At 40.4% G+C, this 20,367-nt stretch overlaps 1 protein-coding gene across 1 annotated transcript; it reads right to left on the bottom strand.

Moving 5' to 3' along the window:
* Positions 1–324: 324 nt before the first annotated feature.
* slc2a3b (solute carrier family 2 member 3b) lies at positions 325–10,258 on the bottom strand. The gene is made up of 12 exons (XM_031744215.2): positions 10,155–10,258; positions 9,652–9,718; positions 9,386–9,501; positions 6,460–6,564; positions 5,483–5,643; positions 5,119–5,359; positions 4,478–4,640; positions 4,103–4,290; positions 2,959–3,063; positions 2,770–2,871; positions 2,472–2,675; positions 325–2,360 (listed from the first exon to the last, which is right to left on the bottom strand). The coding sequence occupies exons 3-12, from the start codon at positions 9,407–9,409 to the stop codon at positions 2,109–2,111; spliced, it is 1,545 nt and encodes a 514-aa protein (XP_031600075.1). The 5' UTR covers positions 9,410–9,501; positions 9,652–9,718; positions 10,155–10,258; the 3' UTR covers positions 325–2,108.
* Positions 10,259–20,367: the final 10,109 nt, after the last annotated feature.

Here is a 20,367-nt window from a genome sequence, read left to right as displayed (position 1 = left end):
CGGCGCTCGTGGCTTGTGTTGTAATACTGCGCCTCTCAGCTCACTGAGGTTTTTCCGCAGCGAAACGCGAAGGAAACGCTGCAGTGCAGAAGTGGTTGCCCGATGGATTACCACAGAGCGACAGTTAACATTAAACATTCATGATAACTAACTGGCTTTGACTTGTGGCCTTATAAACTTACAAAACTTATGATGTTTACGCTCATTAGTCAGGCGGCGCGTTTCCCTTGAAACATATAAAACTTTTTCTTCTTGGTTTCTCAAAGCCAAGTGTCTCGCACGAAAAGCAGAGCAGCAAAGGTCATCTCTAACTCTGACGCACGCTCAACTTGGCTAATTGCTTCTGTTTATTTACACAAACAAAAAAGAGATAACAAAAGAGCAAAATATACATATTAAAAATGTGAAAACTGCAAAGCAACACAACTGCATCTGATACAGTGAGGCTAGGAGTGCAAAGGTCAAGAAAAATCAAGGTGGAAGTAACAGGTTTCACAGGAGAAGTGAAAACTGTACACCTCTCGGGCACATGCGACATATTTACATGTAACAGGCGCAAACAGTATGCACAATCATTATTCAGTAGTCTGACTGCCAAAGTGCTAACATAATCCCGCTAAGCTCATCAGTTTGTACACTCGCTGCTCTGCGAACACTGACACATCATATTGTGCTGCAGCAGCTGATCAGTGTACAGTAGCTGGAGCCTTTACAATAGATACACATCATTTCAAACAGTTAAAAACAAATGCAAACAATGACACTTCGGTTCTAAAATAAATACAATTCACGTAGTGTTTTTAAAAAAAAATTCAACATCGTCTAGCGTGTGTAATGACCTGTTTTGACTGAGATGTGTGCTTAGTTATCAGTAGACCACAATGTGCTTCTACACATCCCTCAAATGAGGTAACAGTTTCACACTAGCAAATACTTTAAAACACTGCTTTAAAACTGTATTTTATTTTACAACCTACTTTGCAATAGCTGCTTCTCTCAAATGCTCTACAGATGTGGAAAGAGTTTCAAGTACAGTGATGGATAAATATCCTTTCTGTGCTGTAACAGTTAGGAGCTATAAACGTACACATTTGGCCACCTGAGTCTCTAAAATCCAATCTGAGCTGTAAACGCCAGCATTTTTTTTTCTTGTTCTACTTTGTACCCTGCAGTGAAATCTGCAAATTAAAGAGGTAAGCTTTTGTTTTTTTGAGAAGCCTTAAAGAGGCTTTGTTCAGACTTGGCAGTGCTAGACTACGTCTCTCTCATCCTCATACAAATATTACATTTGATGCAGACGGCTCCGGCTTACAAAACTCGCCTTGTTTTATTTCATTCTCGGCACAAACGCCGTCGCATCCAAACAGCGGACAAGCAGAGACATCCTCTGCTGTCAGGGGAAGTGGTGCTACTGCTGGATGAGAGGAAGTCTTTGTTTTCTACATGCATAAATAAATTTATTCAAAATCTATATGGACCTGAAGTGGAGAGGAACTGCTGCTAAACCCTCCTCAGTGCTTTTTTTCTGCCTCAAGGCAGGCAACAAGACATTTCACACAGAACAGCAAGTCAATCTTTTCTTTTTTTGCAGTCAAACAACCAAACTCCAAATCCGTCTTTTCAAGCTTGACCTCAATACATAAACCCCCAAATCCTGCAACCTTTTAACACTGAGGGTAGCTGAAGACCTCACACAGAACATATGCTGATCCTCTTATAAGGTAAAAAAGGATGGGAGCTGGCACCGGAAATGTCAACAAACCTTAAATACTGGTAATTCATTTAAGTGTAGACCGTGTTTAAAGCAGGATTAAAGAGGAATTCTGTCCATTAATTAAGCATTTCTAGCTGGGAGGGATCTTTAAAAACACTCTTTCATTTTTTTAAAGGCACTTTAAAAGCACATATAAAAAATACTAAAACTTATTTTTTGCATTAGTACACTGAAATGGCTTCTTCCAAACACACACCTTTCATTATTTCTGACTTATGCAATATAAATTAATATATAAATATAAAATAGTATATATAATAATAGCACTTTTACACTAGCTATGTGCAAGGGCCATGTTTGTCTGCTTTGCACCCTTTGTATCTTCTACAGTTTTTCATTTTGCTTCTGAAGGAAGATTCACCATGGGAACTTTTTCTGTGGGGGACATCGGTGGGGGCTCTTTGTTTTCAACCACAACTGCCTCAGGCACCGGGGAATGGGAGGGTTTTTCCACCCTGGCAGCAAATCCCTGTGCAATGTCGTCAAAGGTCCTCCCTTTTGTCTCAGGAACTCGTAGGTAGGTGAAGATGAAGAACAGGACGAGGAGGACCATGAAGATGATGAAGACGTAAGGGCCACAAATTTCCTGGGAAAATCAGAGGGATGTTTGTTATGAGACAAACTGGAAGACGACTAATATTTGTACATGTGTTTGCATGTGAACATTTTCTGCAGGGATGATAAATGTGAAAAATACCTCCAGTCTAGGGAAACCCAGCCCCACCAGGAAGTTGGCAGTCCAGTTTGAGAAACCAGAGACGGCCATGGCTGCAGGTCGGGGCCCCTGGGAGAAGAGCTCAGCCACGATGAACCAGGGGATGGGACCTGGACCCATCTCAAAACTGGCAACAAAGCCGAACACAGCCACTATTGCCAGATAACTTAGAGATGGGGTGGTCTTCTGCTCAAAGACAGAAACAAAGAGCATGAGGAAAAGATGTAATGCAGCAGCAATAGGCTTACTTCTCATTTTTATTTTACAATAAGGAACTCACCACTAAGGACAGGGAGATGGTCATGATCAGGGCGCAGATGGCCATTCCAGCCAGTCCAATCAGGTGCAACGTCCTGCGTCCCGCCCGTTCAACCAGGAAGAGCTGGAGTTCAAAGAAACGCAATTATCAACTGACATTCAACATAATATTTAACCTGCATTGGATTAACTAAACCACTCAGACACTTACAGAGACAACAGTAAACACTGTGTTGACGACTCCAGCGCCGATGGTGGCGTAGATGGGCTCAGATACACCAGCGTTACTAAAGATGCCTGTGGAGTAGTAAAAGACCTGAAAGAGGAGATGAAGGAAAAGTCAGTTAATATTGATTCTGATGAATGAAAAGTGCTCAGAAAATGATTTCACTGCACATGCATCAGTTCATTTTTAGATGCTTTTTGGCAGATCAAAAAAAACTGTTGAAGTTGATGCTGCAGATTTGCACTTGAGTTTTGCAACATGAAAAGAAGTGACACAACATGAACACTTAATTAATACTATCATATTTAGGGTATTTTTCTTTTCCTTCACAACAAGTCTAACAGAAAGTTTTGTAAAAAAATTTTTATTAAATTTTAAGTTTTTGTAATTATGTGTTTATTTACTCATTCATTCCTGTATTTATTTTCTATTACACTCAGTTTTTTCCTCTCCCCCTCTTTTTTTTTGCCTCATCACTAACCCCTGATATATCATCTGATTCTCCTTTATGCTCAGCAGCTACAGTAGTCACACAGTGGCTTTAATAGTTTCTTTCCTCCTGCTGAGGCTGGAAACAGGGTTGCTGAGAGCGGTGAGAGTGCAAGGATACAGTGCAGAGTTGAGTGGAAATTCTCCACGTGCAATCATTTGACTATAAAAAATCTGATAAATGCACGTTCTGGAACGGTTGCACAAAAAACGATTCACGTAGCAGCATGTAACCTGCGCCAGCTTCTTTCTGGTGAGATGGGTCATGAGTGTTAATGTTGCAGCCTTTAGCTCCAGGCTGCTTCACAGTGATTGTCAGGTCAGACACAGCAGCTGCTAATGAATTTAGTCAGCCTGGTTACATGACCTTATTAACAAAATAGCTATTAAATACCACTGTGCTTATCTTCTTCCAATCAACCTTAAATTATTCCACTCTATCTAACATTGCCCGAAGCCAACAAGCACATCTTCTTTCATGCTTGTCAAAAACATTTGTGCAATTTCAGTGAATGCTCCTTTAAGCATTCGTGGCTAACTTTAAAGATCGCTTTTCTCACATGACGCTTTCTCACAGTCTGACATGTGCTAATTATATCCCTATCACGCCGCTGTATTATGGGATGTGACGTCTACTTACAGCGTTGATGCCAGACAGCTGCTGGGAGAGCTGCAGGATAATAGCGATAATGATTGGCTGGCGATAGTTTGGCGAGCGGAACAGTTCTAAGATGGTCACTTTCTTTTCCATGGCCATCTTCATCCCTTCTTCCCTCATCTCTTGAATGTCATCATCCACGTCTTCAGTGCCACGCAGACGCACCAGAGCTACAAAAAGTAAAATAGATGTAAGAAAGAGGAGGAGGAGGTAAGTATAAGTAAGAAAAAAGCAGCTCGGAGTGTTATATAACAAAGTAAAGTTTCCCACACATCATTAAAAATCAGTCAGAGTCGGTCTCACCAACCCGATGTTGCCAACTTGGTTTGTAAGTATGCAAACTGACTTAAGACTGACCTTTTCTAGCCTCCTCCTCTTGTTTGAGAACAATGAAGAGGTAGCGAGGGCTTTCAGGGCAGAAGGGCAGCATGATTGTCTGCAGTATGGCGGGCAGGATAGTCAGAGCGAGCAGCAGAGGCCACAGAGTGTCTGAGCCCAGCAAAAACTCCAGACCAAAGATCTGAGGAACACACAGCAAAAATAATGAGGGAATGAGGTGCATAAAATTGACCCATTTGAGTCAATTTACTCCTGGTATATGAAATTCTTCTCTTTCAGCTATGAGTACACAGACACACACACACAGGTACGTGCAGAAAAGTGTGAGCTCTCCAGCGTTTTTTAGCTACACTGCCTTTTATTAGAGCAGTGTCTGTTTCCTCTTTCATTATACACACTCTGTCATGTGAAATTTATTCATGAATATGATCGGAGGCATTTGATGAGGGACACCATTTTGATGAAATGAGGTGGAAAAAAGCAAAAAGTGTGTTGCTTCAAATAAAAATAAAAAGTGTTCGGCTTATAAAACATGATGTGTTTCGTTTATTTATGCTCATCTAAATTTCGGTATCTGTTGAGAGTAAATGTGGCCTTCTATAAAAAGGAAAAGATTATTATGTCGGTTTGCATGTTTAGTGTTGAGCGTGATTGTGTACCTGTGCCACCAGGATGCCAATAACTACACCCAGCTGGTGCAGCGTGCCGAAGGCTCCGCGGACAGCGGTGGGAGAGATCTCGCCAACGTACATGGGCGTCAGACCCGTGCACAGACCGCAGAACACGCCGATGATGAACCGGCCGATGATGACCATCTCAAAAGATTGACTCAGAGTCGCCAGTCCCATCATACCGCCACCCAGTAGAGCCAGGATGTTGTTCATCAGCATGGACTTTCGTCTGGTGTTAAGACACAAAAACAGAAGTGAAATAGGCAACCAGGGAAACCAGAGTCTGTGTCGCACTCTCAATAGTAGATTCGTTTGGTCCCACCACCACAGTGTTTATCTTTGATTTTCTCACCTGCCAAATTTGTTAACCATTGCTCCAACAGAGAAGGACCCGATCATGCCTCCCACACTAAAGATGGCCACAGCAAAACTCCACACCAGAGTAACTGTCTGTGGCTCAAAAGGCTCCCCGTATCGGCTCTGAGACACATTGGTGAAAAATGTCCGCAGTTTCTGATAAAACAAAGAAAAAAAGGTTGGAGTGTTAAGATTATTATTTTTTCACATCAGTAAAGTCTACCAGATTTAGTGTCACTTAGGGGGTGTTTTTAACTCTTCCACATGGGGGCAGTATAACTTTTACCATCCTCATAATACAAATGAGAGCAGACATGTAGGTCAGGGGCGTCCAACTCCAGGCCTCAAGGGCCGGTGTCCTGCAGGTTTTAGATATCACCCTGGGTCAACACACCTTAATTAAATGATTAGTTCATTACCAAGCATCTGGAGAATTTTAACACATGTTGAGGAAGTAGTTTAGCCATTTAAATCAGCTGTGTTTGATCAAAGACACATCTAAAACCTGCAGGACACCGGCCCTTGAGGCTTGGAGTTGGAAACCCCTCATGTAGGTCAAATGTTAATACTGACCACCATAAAATTTCTTAACTGTGTAACATTTCAGTCATCACTGCAATAATACGAGGGAATGAGAGGGATGCATATATGATTAATGTAGGAATGGTGCAGACTGCTTTAATGTTCTCTGTAGGGGTGGATGTGGTTCAGGAGGTGCATTTACTAATCGGAAGGATGGTGTTTTGATTCCTGGTTGCTCCAGTCTGCATGCTAAAGTATCCTTGGGCAGTTGCTCACAATTTTTAATAAGAGTGTGAAAGTTACATAGAAAGCACTTAGAAAAAAGTGCTTGTATGAATGTGTGTGAATGGGTGAATGAGACATGTTACATAAGGCACTACATAAGAACCAGTCCAGTTATTATTTTGAAAATGTGGGAAAAACTGTGCATGAACTCAATCAATCACACACCTGCTCAGGTGCATTGATGACGCCGGTGTTGTAGCCAAACTGTAGGGAGCCGATGACTGCTGTTGAAACGCAGTAGAGAAGGTAAGGCGTCAACTTCTTCTTGGGCTGTTGAGAGAGGAGAAAACACTGAGTTATTATCTGTCGCCACAATAAATTGCAGATGAAGCCTCTCTCCAATCAGTCCCTCAGTTTGAATGGCCTCTTCTGGGCTCTACAAAGCTTTTGTTGTTTACAGTCACACTGGTAATTACAAACAATGAGCCTTTCTCCATCTGCTCTCGCTTCTTGTTTTTGCATCGCTGCATTAGAAACTGTAGGCCCGCTGCAATGCAGCAAAGCACCATGATTTGTGGCTCAGATAAGTAGCTAAAGACACCCTGAGAAACTAAGTCTGAATCCTATTGTGAGTGTTTGCTCCTGCTTGTTTCAGAATTAAAATGGGCTTAGCGCATACTAACAAGCTAATACACCTCACATTAATCCCTTACTCTGGCAGTTTGCTTGAGGAGTGACATTTCCAATATGTAAAATCATTCCGCTAAGGAGAACTGAACACTGGTTTAAATGACGCCGTACTTCAGTCATGCTATGTGTGGGCAGCATAAAGAGAAAATGGCACTCTCGGTCCAAGTTTCGCTTTGACTTTAAAACTAACCTAACGATTACATCCGTTTACATAACAATCTCTAAGAACTGTTGCAAAAGCTTTCCTTCATGTCTCCGATCTAATGAGCAAAGGCTAATGTCCAAACAGGCTCATTAATTAAAGGAAATCCATGTTAATCAAGTTTAATCCATCTAGTTTCGAAATCTGCTGCTGATGCAACATTAACTCGACTAAGCAGCATCCGTGAAACATTCATCAGATGGATTAGGAGCCTGTTTTGGACAGTTTGTCAAGTCAAAAACAGACACTTTTAGAAACAGTCCTGCCAAGTTAAGCACACAGAGACTTGTCCTTTTATTGTACATGATATCACTGCCTGGACAGATTAAACATCTTGAAAGTTTTTGAGAACAGAGTGCCTCAATATTAGTAACATTCTGACTTCTAAACAGACTTCCTGAAATAAGCTGCCAATTTTTGCATGTGGTTAATCCTTTTTTTTAAATGCTACATTTTTACAGGAAACCAAATGCTCGTACTATCACCAAAACAGGAAAATGCTGCAGTTATCTGAAACTGCCACGTGGCTCAGAATGAAAAAGTAGTTTGTAGCACTCATATTCAGTGCGCTGTAGTTATCAGAAATTTCACATGGCTCAGAATGAAACAGCACGCAAGAGGACCTGACGAACCAAATAAAGACAGAGGGCTGATAAGTGACAATATTTCACCAGGACTGAGGCTGCACGCTGCACTGCTTCTCACTGAGATATCACCACTTAAAACAAGCTGAATGCACAGGTGTTAGGGCCGAATTAGCTATTTGTGACATTCAGTAATGGGTGGGGTCTGTGCAGTTGCAGTCAGTCCTGCTTTTAGAAAACTGCGGTAGTAATGAGGACATAGGTTGGTGAACTAAAGACAACTTCACATTTCTAGTTAGTTCTAATTCAAACTGACACTTGAAGATGCGAGGGAAGAAAAGGTAAAAATGTTGGAAGTGACCTCATTTTTGAGAATAACAGTGACATTAGCACTGCGTGACCTGAAGAGCAAATGAGCGTTATGTGTGCCTGACTGTGGAGGAGATGGAGGTTGAGTGTAGCGGGTGCTCCTGGGTGCATGTGTAAACGTGTGTGTTACCTAAGACATGACTTTAAAATCACCCTAAAAAAAATCCCCTCTTACTGGGGCGTGTCCAGCTGAGCGCGGAGCATTGCATATCTTACAATCATAACGCATCTGACTCTGGGTTGTATCGACTTGTCCCGAGGCATGTGGTTGCACAGTCATGCATTCGCATGTTTGTTTATGCATGTGCTATTTGTAGGATACTAGTAACATCAGCAGCCAAGCCCACAGTGTTGCTCAATATCTATTTTTCTTTAATGACTTTGGAGTAGAATTTGCATACTAGTCCAACTTTGGTTTGCAACTAAGGATTCAGCTAAAAGAAAAAAAGAAAGTATCAGTCTGCAGCTGCTTGAACTTCGCCTTCTAAACTCAACTCTCTTAAATTCCTGTCTTACTGCTGACTGATTTTTCCTCTCACATTAATAATTTAATAATAAAATATTAATAAGTACATGCAGTTAGACTAGATTGATGCCTGTCTTAAAATAATAATAAAAATCGGAAAGTAGAACTCAGCTTCCACATTCATGCTATCTTGCAATTGTCTGCCTTGTCCAAGATTATGTAAAGAAAAAAGTTAAGAAATAACCATGAAAATGAAGTAACTGCAAGAAACGTCTTACAACAGAGAAACCGCAGCAATGCTTTGCAAAATGCTAAGTTCAGAAGTAGCAGGGAAGCAGGTGCATGAAGCTCATTTATATGAGCAATAACACTAACTCCTCTGTGCTGCACGCATCACAACATTGTGCTGTTGTTATAAAGAAGTTTGCAGTCGGACTGCTATGCCCTCATCCAACTTCTCTCCAAGGCAGGACGCAATAAAAACAAGGAACTATGACATGCTCAAGTTCAGACTTGCCAGCCAACAGTCTCGACTCCCAATCACACTCTCTTACTCACGTCCTGAAGTGCTCAACTCTCATCCGCCACTCCTGCTTTTGCCAAGATGGAAAAATACAGAAAACCAGCAGGTCTATTGTATAAGGCTCACTCTGACTTGCCTCACATAAACTCATCCTTTGGTGGTTTTTGCTAGTGAAACTCAGCATCCGTTCCAGCGTAACGGGTGTGGCTCATTGTCAAAAAGAATCAAATTGATTTCTGATCATGAAAATGAATGCAAATGAAAACAACACAAGCGACAATTATCAAAGAGCATAAGTGAAAGACTATGATGTTCACCTTGTCATCATCCAGATGCTGCATCCTGATCTCTTCTGTTTGATGTTCACAGAAAGGACAGTGGGAGTTTTAATTCTTTATGAGCACACCTGTGTGCAAGCAGTCAGCAGGAAAACCTGAAAAACAATAAGCAAAGCAAACACACACATTACCACATTTTGATCAAAATGCAGCATCAGACAATCATTATGGATCTTGAGGTTTACAAAGAAAAGAATCAGCCTCTTGAAGCCTCTTATAGTTATTGAGAGCTATAGAGTACATACCCCTAATGGATTCTGGTAATGGAGACTATGCGCAGGCAGCGGAGACACTTCTCGGCACTGTGTGAATCTGTCAGTTGTGATGGAGAATTTGTTAGAGCAATGACAGTAAGCCCCTCCCTCCTTTTCTCTGTTCAACCTCCACTTGTTCGCTCCCCCAGTTTTAAAGTTATAAAGAGTGAAAAAAGTGACATAACCTCATCTTGTCCAATTAAATTACTGCCCTGCCTTATTTCCTATCCATATAAAGCACAAAATAACGCATCAGTGATGTCTACATAGAGCGTTATAATAACCCATGTGGTGCGATGGAGCCGGAGATGATGCTGAACTGATGTCCGGATTAAAGTTTAAAAATGTTTTACACCCAACAGGCTACTTTAACACTTTTATACAAGCAGTATCACTAAAGAATATAACAATTAAGTTCAAGCAAAGTAAATCTCTTTACAGTAATAAATGACATAAATGAATCAGCAAAGGAAGTTTAAAAATTAAAGTTTTACCGCTTTGTTGGGTTTGTGCCAGCCTCTATGTATCCAGTTTAAAATAAACCTCATGTCTACACCTCTTATGTATCTTCAAAATTAGGTCCGCCTTCCTATGGGGGTGTGTTTTAAAGAAACCTAGACGCGCTTAGCTGCACGTTGCCCTGTCTTACTCATTCTTGACGAAAGCACACGATGTGTAAAGTTTCCGATCTGGGAGGTTCAGTTCGTAGGAAATGGCACAGCCGGGCTTCCGCTCAGCTCCAAACAGGGAGAAGGGGTAGGGAGGGGAGGGGAGGTGGGGCGTGCTCCTAGGCGCGTGCGGAGCGGAGTGATGGGCGAGCAAACGGTGAAAAGAGGCTCTGTGCTGGTTCGGGCCCCGTCGGCCGCCCACCGAGGGCGCGAGAACAAAAGGCAGTGTGCCCAGAACTCAGATACAAAGCCCGGTCATGCAGAAATCATGAGACCGGCTCAGTGGGTGGTTAACAAACCGGGACCCCCCCCCCCCCCCACCACCCGTAATTCTTCATCAGCTTTAATCTTTACAGTCCATCAAATCTCAGTCTGGAATTTGGCAAATTCTCTAGAAAACGTGAGAGCGTTTTTTTTTAAGCCACTTAGTGGTTTCTTTTGTTTTGCTCATTTAGATTTGATGTGTCTTAATTACATCACCAAGTGCTTCCAGTGGTTGCCCTGGTATTGACAGTGACAGTTGGTCTATTTCATGTTTATAATTAGACATAAAATAGAAAAGTATTCCCCCGAGAAAAGTATTTAACAGGGCAAACAATGTCGGGAAAATAGTGGAGGTGTTTCCAGGATTTTTCATGTGTATTACATGAAAAGTGGTGTGTCACAAGAACGTCATTTTACAGTTAGCAGCTGGCAAAACAAGGATTTACACTCTACTTATGTAAAAGTTATAATCCGAATTAGATGATCTATTGGTTCAAATGTTTAGGATCAAAATACTTTAAAGTACCTAAATTAAAAGGAACTGAATGATCATATACATCTAACTGTCTGATCTTAACTAATTACATCACTTTAATAATTTTTTTTCCCACTGGAGTCTATCGTTACCATGGGGCAGGTCGTCTGTCACAGGGTAAACAGAGAGAGACAGACAATTACTCACTCTCACATTCACACCTATGACCAATTTAGAATCACCAGTTAATCAAACACTGCTAACTGCATGTCTCTGGACTTTGGGAGGAAGCCAAAGCTAAACCTTACATTTGTTGGTGTCACTGTACAATAACAATATAGTTCAATACATGTCAATACATTATTACAAACAGTCCAAATCAAAGTTACCTCAAAGTTCAGTTTGAGGTGATGAGGTGGTTTTAGTGAAAGGTAAAATTTGATTGTGTCAGCTACCACCTGCAGTGGTTTCTGATAATTACCAAAACAAACAAACAATGAAGTAAGTTTTAAACAATGTCACCAAAGCTTTCTGACAGTCAGTTTATTTTAAGATTATGAACTCATGCCTGTGGCTCTTATGAAGCTGCCATTACACACTGTTTAAGAATTGAGGAAATCCTGGATTGCATGAGAAGATACACTATTATTCACACAGGCCAGAACCAAAAAAGGACTTAAACATGAGTTATGTTTTAACATTTTTTTTTCATTGGGAAAATACCTTATAGCCAGTAAGTTTAATGGGCATCAGACACATCATTTAAATCAGTGTTTTGGAGATCCCGTCCTCGCTTTTCTACACCAACACAAAGCTGTGATATATTTTTCTCGACTTTGACTTGTTGCGTCACTTCAGTTGTGACAGTGACTAAATGTCAAGTTTTTTTTTCACGTGGGTGGCTTCTTCCCTTTTAGCCTACTGAGGAATCACAACTATTGATCTCGAAATAAGCAAACGCTAAAACAGGAAGTTAAAATGGCAACGTGCAGATATTCAGGTTCAAGCCTTTCAGTGCCTTAAGGGCTTGTAAAAATACTGTTTGTGCTTCTGAAACCACACCTGCCAGCGTCTCTTCTTCTGCTGGTTCAATTAGTAGGGAAAAGCTGCAGCATCTTCTCTAGTAATTTAGCCTGAGTGAGCAAATTATAAAACATCTGAGCAACCAGATGAGTGACAGTGAAGAAGGAAATAATAAAAGTCTTGCTCAGCCTGACTCACTATCACAGACTTGAGAAGAGTTTCCGTTCATAATGCTAACTTACAATAATTTCCTGGAAATTTGTCTAATCAACCCTTAGCGCTAACACTTAATGATTTACGCCTTCAGAACTCGCTGTTTGTATATAGAAGGAAGTCAACTCCAACAAAACTGTGTTTGTGCTTCGTTGATATTGCCAACGGTTTAAAAGCATTAACTTGTGTTTTTGAATTTGTCCTCTATCAGAAAATTAATTTCAGTTTTGTTCTAACCGTCTTGGTTTGTAATGCAGTTCATTTGAAAAGTAGAAGTTATGAAACACTTTCATTGTTTTCATTTTCTGTAGCAACATGTTGAAAAAAATAAAGGTAGCTTACAACACTTTTTGCAAAATTTGGTATCAGAGTTACTGTGTATAGTGTTGTAAGCAGGGGGCAAAATATTGATTTGATGCTGAATTTGTAAGTTTGCTCACTTCCAAATTAATTACAGTCTTGATTTTTAAAATCCAGGACTCATAAAATAAGTATTTGAACCATTTTTGTAAGCGAGCAAACCTACAAATTCAGCAGCTGCTATGTGATGCACATCAGTACAGACCAAAATCTGATCAATGTTTCCAGCACCTTGTTGAATCTATGAAAACAATGCTGAAAACAAGTAGCAACCAGGTGCTGCTAATCAAATGCATTTGACTAACTGATCTAAAGCACTTTGAGGCAATAGTTGCTGTGATTTGGTGCTATATAAATTAAATTTAATTGAATTAAACTTAGCATTTTAAATGTTAAAGTTCATGACAGTACAGTCAGAAAAACTGAAAAACTACATCCTGGAGTAAGCCTCTTGTCTCTGAAAAGAACATGGCAGTACAACTTAGGTTTGCAAAGTTTCATCTGAGCGAACTACAAGATCTCTGGAACAATATGCTTTGGACAGACAAAACCAAATTGGAGATGTGTGACCATCATGCACTGCGCCAAACATGGCATAACAACAAAAACACCTCATTCCACCTGTCAATCATGATGGAGCCAGGTTACTGATTTGGAGGGTCACTGAGTAAACCATGAGTTCCCCTGTATATCAAAATGTTCTAGAGTCAAATGTGAGGCCATCTGTCTGACAACCAAAGCTGAACTTAAACTGGGTCATGCAACAGGACAATGATCCCAAGCATAGCAGCAAATCTAAGCAAGAGGGGCTGAAAAAGTAAAGAATCCAGATGTTGCAGTGGCCCAGTCAAAGTCCAGACCTCAAACTGACTGAAATACTATAGCAGGACGTTAAGAAAGCTATGCATGAACAAATGCCTGCAAACTTCAATGAACTGAAGCAACACTGTAAAGAAGAGCGGGGCAACATTTCCCCTACAGTGATCCAACAGTCTAATAAAGTCATACAGAAACCATTTGCTGCTAAAGGTGTTTCTACAAGTTACTGAAAGATGGGAGTAGTTTTCTCCATGCAGCTTCTGCATTTTGTCTAAGAATTTCTTAAATACATTATTACTTCTCCTGCTGAATTTGCAATTTTTCTCACTTCCAAAGAAATAACCACTCTCTATTTTTTTTTATGGTAGCTTCATTTTAATGGAGAGAGACAGAATATCAACCATAAAATAAATAATAAGTATTTGATCCACAAGCAAAGCATGATTCAGTAGTTGTGGGAGAAACCCTTGTTGCTGAGATATTTCTTGTATTTGGTGACCAGGTTTACCCACATTTCAGGAGGGACTTTGGCCCACTTGTCTTTATAGAAACTTGTTAGATCATGTAGGTCTGTTGACTGCTGCATAAGAACTCAAAGCTTCAGCTCCCTCCACAGTGTTCTTCAGTATAGGGATACAGAAATGCCACTCTCATGACCTTAATGTATTTCTTCTTCTGTAGTCATTCCTTGGTTGTCTTGATGGTATCTTTTTGGTCATTGTCATGCTGGATGACCCATCCATGACCTATCTTCAGTATTCTGGCTGAGGGAAGGAGCTTTTCCTCCAAGACTTTACGGTACATGGCCCTGTCCATTGGACCCTCAATGTGGTCAAGTCCTCCTGTACCCTTGGCAGACAAACAGCCCCAAAGCATAATGTTTCCACCTCCGTGTTTGACTGTTGGGGTGGTGTTCTTTGGGTCATATCATTTCTCTTCCTCCAAACACACTGGGTTTACTTAGTGCCAAAAAGCTCAATTTATGTTTCATCTGAGCACAACACTTTCTCCTCAGCCTTCTCTGAATTATTTAGATGTTCACCTTAGAACATAAGACTGGCCTTTAGATGTGCCTTTTTGAAGAAGTGGACCTTGTGTGTGTGTGTGTGTACCTTGAATTTGGTAAAATTCTTAAATACATATCTAACACATCCTCTAATCCGTAATGCCAGGAAAAACATTTAACGGGGGAGAACAATGTCAGAAAACATTGCTAGGGGTATTTTTAAGGTAAAGCATTGTGTCCTAAACAAGCGTATTACACGAAAAGTGGTGTGTTAAGGAAGAACATCATTTTGTATATAGTAGTTAGCAGTATTTCGTTACCTTATCGTGGTGGAGGGGTTTGTGTGTCCCAGGGATCCCAGGGGCTATGTTGTCTGGGGACTTTTGCCCCCTGGTAGGGTCTCCCATGGCAAATTGGTCCTGGGTGAGGGACTAGACAAAGAGCGATTCAGAAGACCCCTATGACAAGACCTTTGAGGGAACAGTTCACCCTGCCCGGGATAGGGTTACCGGGGCCCCGCCCTGGAGCCAGGCCCGGGGAGGGTGCCCGAGGGCGAGCGTCTGGTGGCTGGGCCTTAGTCCATGGGGCCCAGCCTTGCACAGTCTGAAACAGGGACATGGGCCCATCTTCCTGCAGGTCCACCCACCCACAGGAGGCATCGTAGGGGTCGGGTGTATTGTGAGCCGGGCAATATTTAGGTGTTTCTACAAGTTATTGAAAAATGAGCCTAGTTTTCTCCATGCAGCTTCTGCATTTTGTCTAAGAATTTCTTAATACATTATTACTTCTCCTGCTGAATTTGCAATTTTTCTCACTTCCAAAGAAATATCCAGTCTCTATTTTTTTAAGGTAGCTTCATTTTAATGGACAGAGACAGAATATCAGCTATAAATAAATAATGAGTATTTGATCCACAAGCAAAGCATGATTCAGTAGTTGCTGGAGAAACCCTTGTTGCTGAGACATTTCTTGTATTTGGTGACCAGGTTTACCCACATTTCAGGAGGGACTTTGGCCCACTTGTCTTTATAGAAACTTGTTAGATCATGTAGGTCTGTTGACTGCTGCATAAGAACTCAAAGCTTCAGCTCCCTCCACAGTCTTCCTCAGGAAAGGGATACGGAAACGCCACTCTCGTGACCTTAATGTACTTCTTCTTCTGTAGTCATTCCTTGGTCACTAAGCTGCGACCGCAAGGTAGTTGGTGCCTGTCGTGGTGGTAATCCCCGAACCAAATGGTGGACACCAGAGGTGAGGGGAGCCACCAAGCTGAAGAAGGAGTCCTACCGGGCTTGGTTAGCCTGTGAGACTCCGGAGTCAGCTGATAGGTACCAACAGGCCAAGCGGAACGCAGCACAGTGAAAGTTATTATCCTACATAGGTGGTTTAATGGTGCAAATGCTTATAAACAAAATATTTCAAAGTAGCTACATTAAAAGGAACTATTATGCATGATTATTTATTGTTATTAATCATGGTGATGACATGGTATTGATTTAGAGGGGCAGCTTATGGTCACTGAGTTGTCCATGAACTCCTAAATATACCAAAGTATTAAAGAGTCAATTGTGAGGCCATCTGTCTGACAACTAAAGCTTGACCAAAACTGGAGTCCTGCAACAGGACAATGATCCCAAGCATAGCAGCAAATCTAAGCAAGAGGGGCCGAAAAAGTAAAGAATCCAGATGTTGCAGTGGCCCAGTCAAAGTCCAGACCTCAAACTGACTGAAATACTATAGCAGGACGTTAAGAAAGCTATGCATGAACAAATGCCTGCAAACTTCAATGAACTGAAGCAACACTGTAAAGAAGAGCGGGGCAACATTTCCCCCACAGTCATCCAACAATCTAATCTAAAGTCATACAGAAACCATTTGTTGCTACAGGTGTTTCTACAAGTTACTGAAAGATGAGCCTAGTTTTCTCCATGCAGCTTCTGCATTTTGTCTAAGAATTTCTTAATACATTATTACTTCTCCTGCTGAATTTGCAATTTGTCTCACTTCCAAAGAAATAACCAGTTTCTATTTTTATGGTAGCTTCATTTAATGGAGAGAGACAGAATATCAACCATAAAATAAATAATAAGTATTTGATCCACAAGCAAAGCATGATTCAGTAGTTGTGGGAGAAACCCTTGTTGCTGAGATATTTCTTGTATTTGGTGACCAGGTTTACCCACATTTCAGGAGGGACTTTGGTCCACTTGTCTTATAGAAACTTGTTAGATCATGTAGGTCTGTTGACTGCTGCGTAAGAACTCAAAGCTTCAGCTCCCTCCACAGTGTTCTTCAGTATAGGGATACGGAAACGCCACTCTCATGACCTTAATGTATTTCTTCTGTAGTCATTCCTTGGTTGTCTTGATGGTATCTTTTTGGTCATTGTCATGCTGGATGACCCATCCATGACCTATCTTCAGTATTCTGGCTGAGGGAAGGAGCTTTTCCTCCAAGACTTTATGGTACATGGCCCTGTCCATTGGACCCTCAATGTGGTCAAGTTCTCCTGTGCCAAAAAGCTCATTTTAGGTTTCATCTGAGCACAACGCTTTCTCCTCAGCCTTCTCTGAATTATTTAGATGTTCACCTTAGAACATAAGACTGGCCTTTAGATGTGCCTTTTTGAACAGGGGGACCTTGTGTGTGTGTGTGTGTGTGTGTGTGTACCTTGAATTTGGTAAAATTCTTAAATACATATCTAACACATCCTCTAATCCGTAATGCCAGGAAAAACATTTAACGGGGGAGAACAATGTCAGAAAACATTGCTAGGGGTATTTTTAAGGTAAAGCATTGTGTCCTAAACAAGTGTATTACACATAAAGTGGTGTGTTATGGAAGAACATCATTTTGTATATAGTAGCTGGCAAGATTTAGACTCTTTACTCATGTGCGAGTTATTATCCTACATAGGTGGTTTAATAGTGCAAATGCTTAGGAGCAAAATACTTCAAAGTAGCTACATTAACAGGAACTATTATGCATGATTATTAATTATTATTAATCATGGTGGTGACATGGTATTGATTTAGAGGGGCAGCTTATGGTCACTGAGTTGTCCATTAACTCCTAAATATACCAAAGTATTAAAAAGTCAAATGTGAGGCCATCTGTCTGACAACTATAGCTTGACCAAAACTGGGGTCATGCAACAGGACAATGAACCCAGTGAACTCAACCACAGCAACAAATCTACAACATAATGGCTGAAAAAGAAGAGAATCAATGTCAAAGTCCAGACCTCAACCTGACTGAAATACTGTAGAAATATCTTAAGAGAACTGTGCATGAACAAATGCCTGCAGACTTTAGTAAACTGAAGCAATACTGTAAAGAAGAGTGGGGCAACATTTCCACACAGTGATCTAAGAATCTGATAAAGTCATACAGAAACCATTTGCTGCTATTTCATGTGTTTTTCTGAGGTCATATTATCCTGATTTTAAGACCTAAGAGCCGCCATATGATTATAATTATATCCTGATAAGTAAATCATTTGAATCCTTAACTAGTTAAGGAACCACATATGCTGCCACCCAGGAAAGGCCTTGCTTATTACAGAAAATTGTCTAACCACATTCTGCATTTATTCCAATAGCATGGCTCCATACTAAAGATAATATTTCATATATCTCCATTTGGGCATCATTGCTTTTAAGCTGTTTAGCTGTGGGTGAACATAGGTTATTAATGTGAAGACTGTGGGTCATGTGGGTTAGAAGGACTGTGGAGGGATGCTACACTAACTAGAGTTAGTGACTTAAATGAGTGCAACACTGCCACCTCATGTTTCAGATTTGCTATCGATCCAAAAGAGCATATTTTAATAACAATTATAAGCACTCTTACTTATTCATTTAGCTGATATTTATAGAGCAGAAGCTGTTACAAACTTATAAATAATAATAATAATAATAATGATGATAATAATAATAATAATAAGGTTTATGTTTCATACATTTTTTTCATTCAACTCAGTGGACATGAGAGTCTACATGAGGGAACATGAGGGACACAAACCCATTAAACTATGCCAGGGCATGAGTTGGTACTTCTGTCTCAATAGTACATTTGAGACAGACTTGATAACATGTCAGCTGTGATATAAAAAAAAAAGAAAAAAAAAAAAAGTAAAGTCAATCTTAGAACAAGTTTTAAAGGACTGTGAAAGACAGAGTCCAAGCAGATCCACAAAAAAACTGAAAGAAAATGTGATGCATAGTTTTATATGAAGACTGTAAGAACTGTGACCGTCTGGGTCTCCAACTTTATAAACTTTGGACGTAGTAAACAGTCTCTGAATCAAATAAGCAATAAATGAAAACTAATTTTGTGCAAATATAATGTTTAACTTTAGATGATTAAGCATATATTTTCAACAAGCTTACTTCAGGATTGATAAAGTTCTCATTGTAACCTTCTTGATAAATTTATTGGGCTTTCAGTTACCCGTTCATTAAAACTTCTCGTACTTCCCTCTCAGAGGGAGTTCAGTTGGTGCACACCCACCTATGATGAAATCCATTCCTGGTGTAACTTCCACATGCCAGACAGTTCAGTTTGGGTGTAGCACCAGCTATGCACCAATACACCCCATACAGTTTCCTTCTACATCACTGGCCAGTGACTCTTATATGCCTTCATTGTATCCTCTGGTCAGTTTTGATCTGGGTCAACTATAAGAGAAGGACCATGTCCTCCATTCAACTCACTTCTATGTGAGGTGCACTTTGGAAGGGATACATTTTTTTAAGTCCCAGGCACTCCTTTTTTGAAATAAAACTAAAATGCCTTTATTTGCACAGCAAAGTTAAAAGAAACACATTTTGGCACGCAGGTCTACAATGGGGAATAAAACATGAGTCAGTGAACACTGAATGTTTCCTCGTTGTGTTTCCCGAATAGGTGGAATACCACTTAATGTTTCAGAGAGCAGGAAGAGTGTATTTGATATCTAAAAACACTTATTTTGGAGTAAAATATCTATTATTACAAGATATCATGTTCTGTTTTACCAAACACAAACAGGATTTAAAAAATAAATAAAATTTAACAAACTCATGCAAACTTCAAAGTGTGTGTTCAAAGCAGTGGTATGAAACCTTTCATGTGGGATTTCAATGAGTTTCCGACACTCACTGAAATTGCGACTCAGATTTGAAGCAGGAACCTCCTTGTTATGAGGCAACAGAGCAATCCACTGAATCACAGTCCTGTCACAGATCTTGTGATCCTTGTGTCAAGTAACCCTCTGACCTCTGTTCCACACCTGTGCTGCTTTATTCTCACACTGTCTGGAGATTTTCCCACAATCCTTAAGAAACCTATAGGGTGATGTCTTCAAGGGAACCTGGACAAATTTAGTGGGAACACAGCTGAAGACGGTGCCAAGTTACCCCTTGAACCTTTGTCCTATATATCTATATCTATCTATATACACAGGTAGTACAATTTTGGGATTCCCTAAAGCCACCATCTTCCTTGATCTGACTCATGCCAATGGATCTGAAGCCTTCTGATTACATTTAGCACTATAGAGTAGTATAATATTTTTATATAATTTGGATCACATTAGGGAAAGTAATCAAATTCCAAGCCAGAGAATGACACTTAAGGTGTTTTTACTGTGGTTTAGTATAAAAACTGTTCAAATTTGACTCAAAAATTATGTAGGGCCCAATTTTAAGTATTTTATACAGCGAGTGAGTGACAATAGTGCACCCTTGTGGTAAAAAGGGAGATTTCAACAAAATCAGCCTCTGACCTCAGCGCTACTGCCACTCAGTGGAAGCAAAGAAAATTGATAAATAACAGTGGGTGCTACCTTTCAGTCTCCTAGATCGAGGTTACTGAGATTTAAACTCCTCAGAGATCTA

Source organism: Oreochromis aureus, linkage group 11 (genome assembly GCF_013358895.1).
Source record: "Oreochromis aureus strain Israel breed Guangdong linkage group 11, ZZ_aureus, whole genome shotgun sequence".
Lineage (NCBI taxonomy): Eukaryota > Metazoa > Chordata > Actinopteri > Cichliformes > Cichlidae > Oreochromis > Oreochromis aureus.
This window is presented reverse-complemented; position numbering and strand designations above follow the sequence as displayed.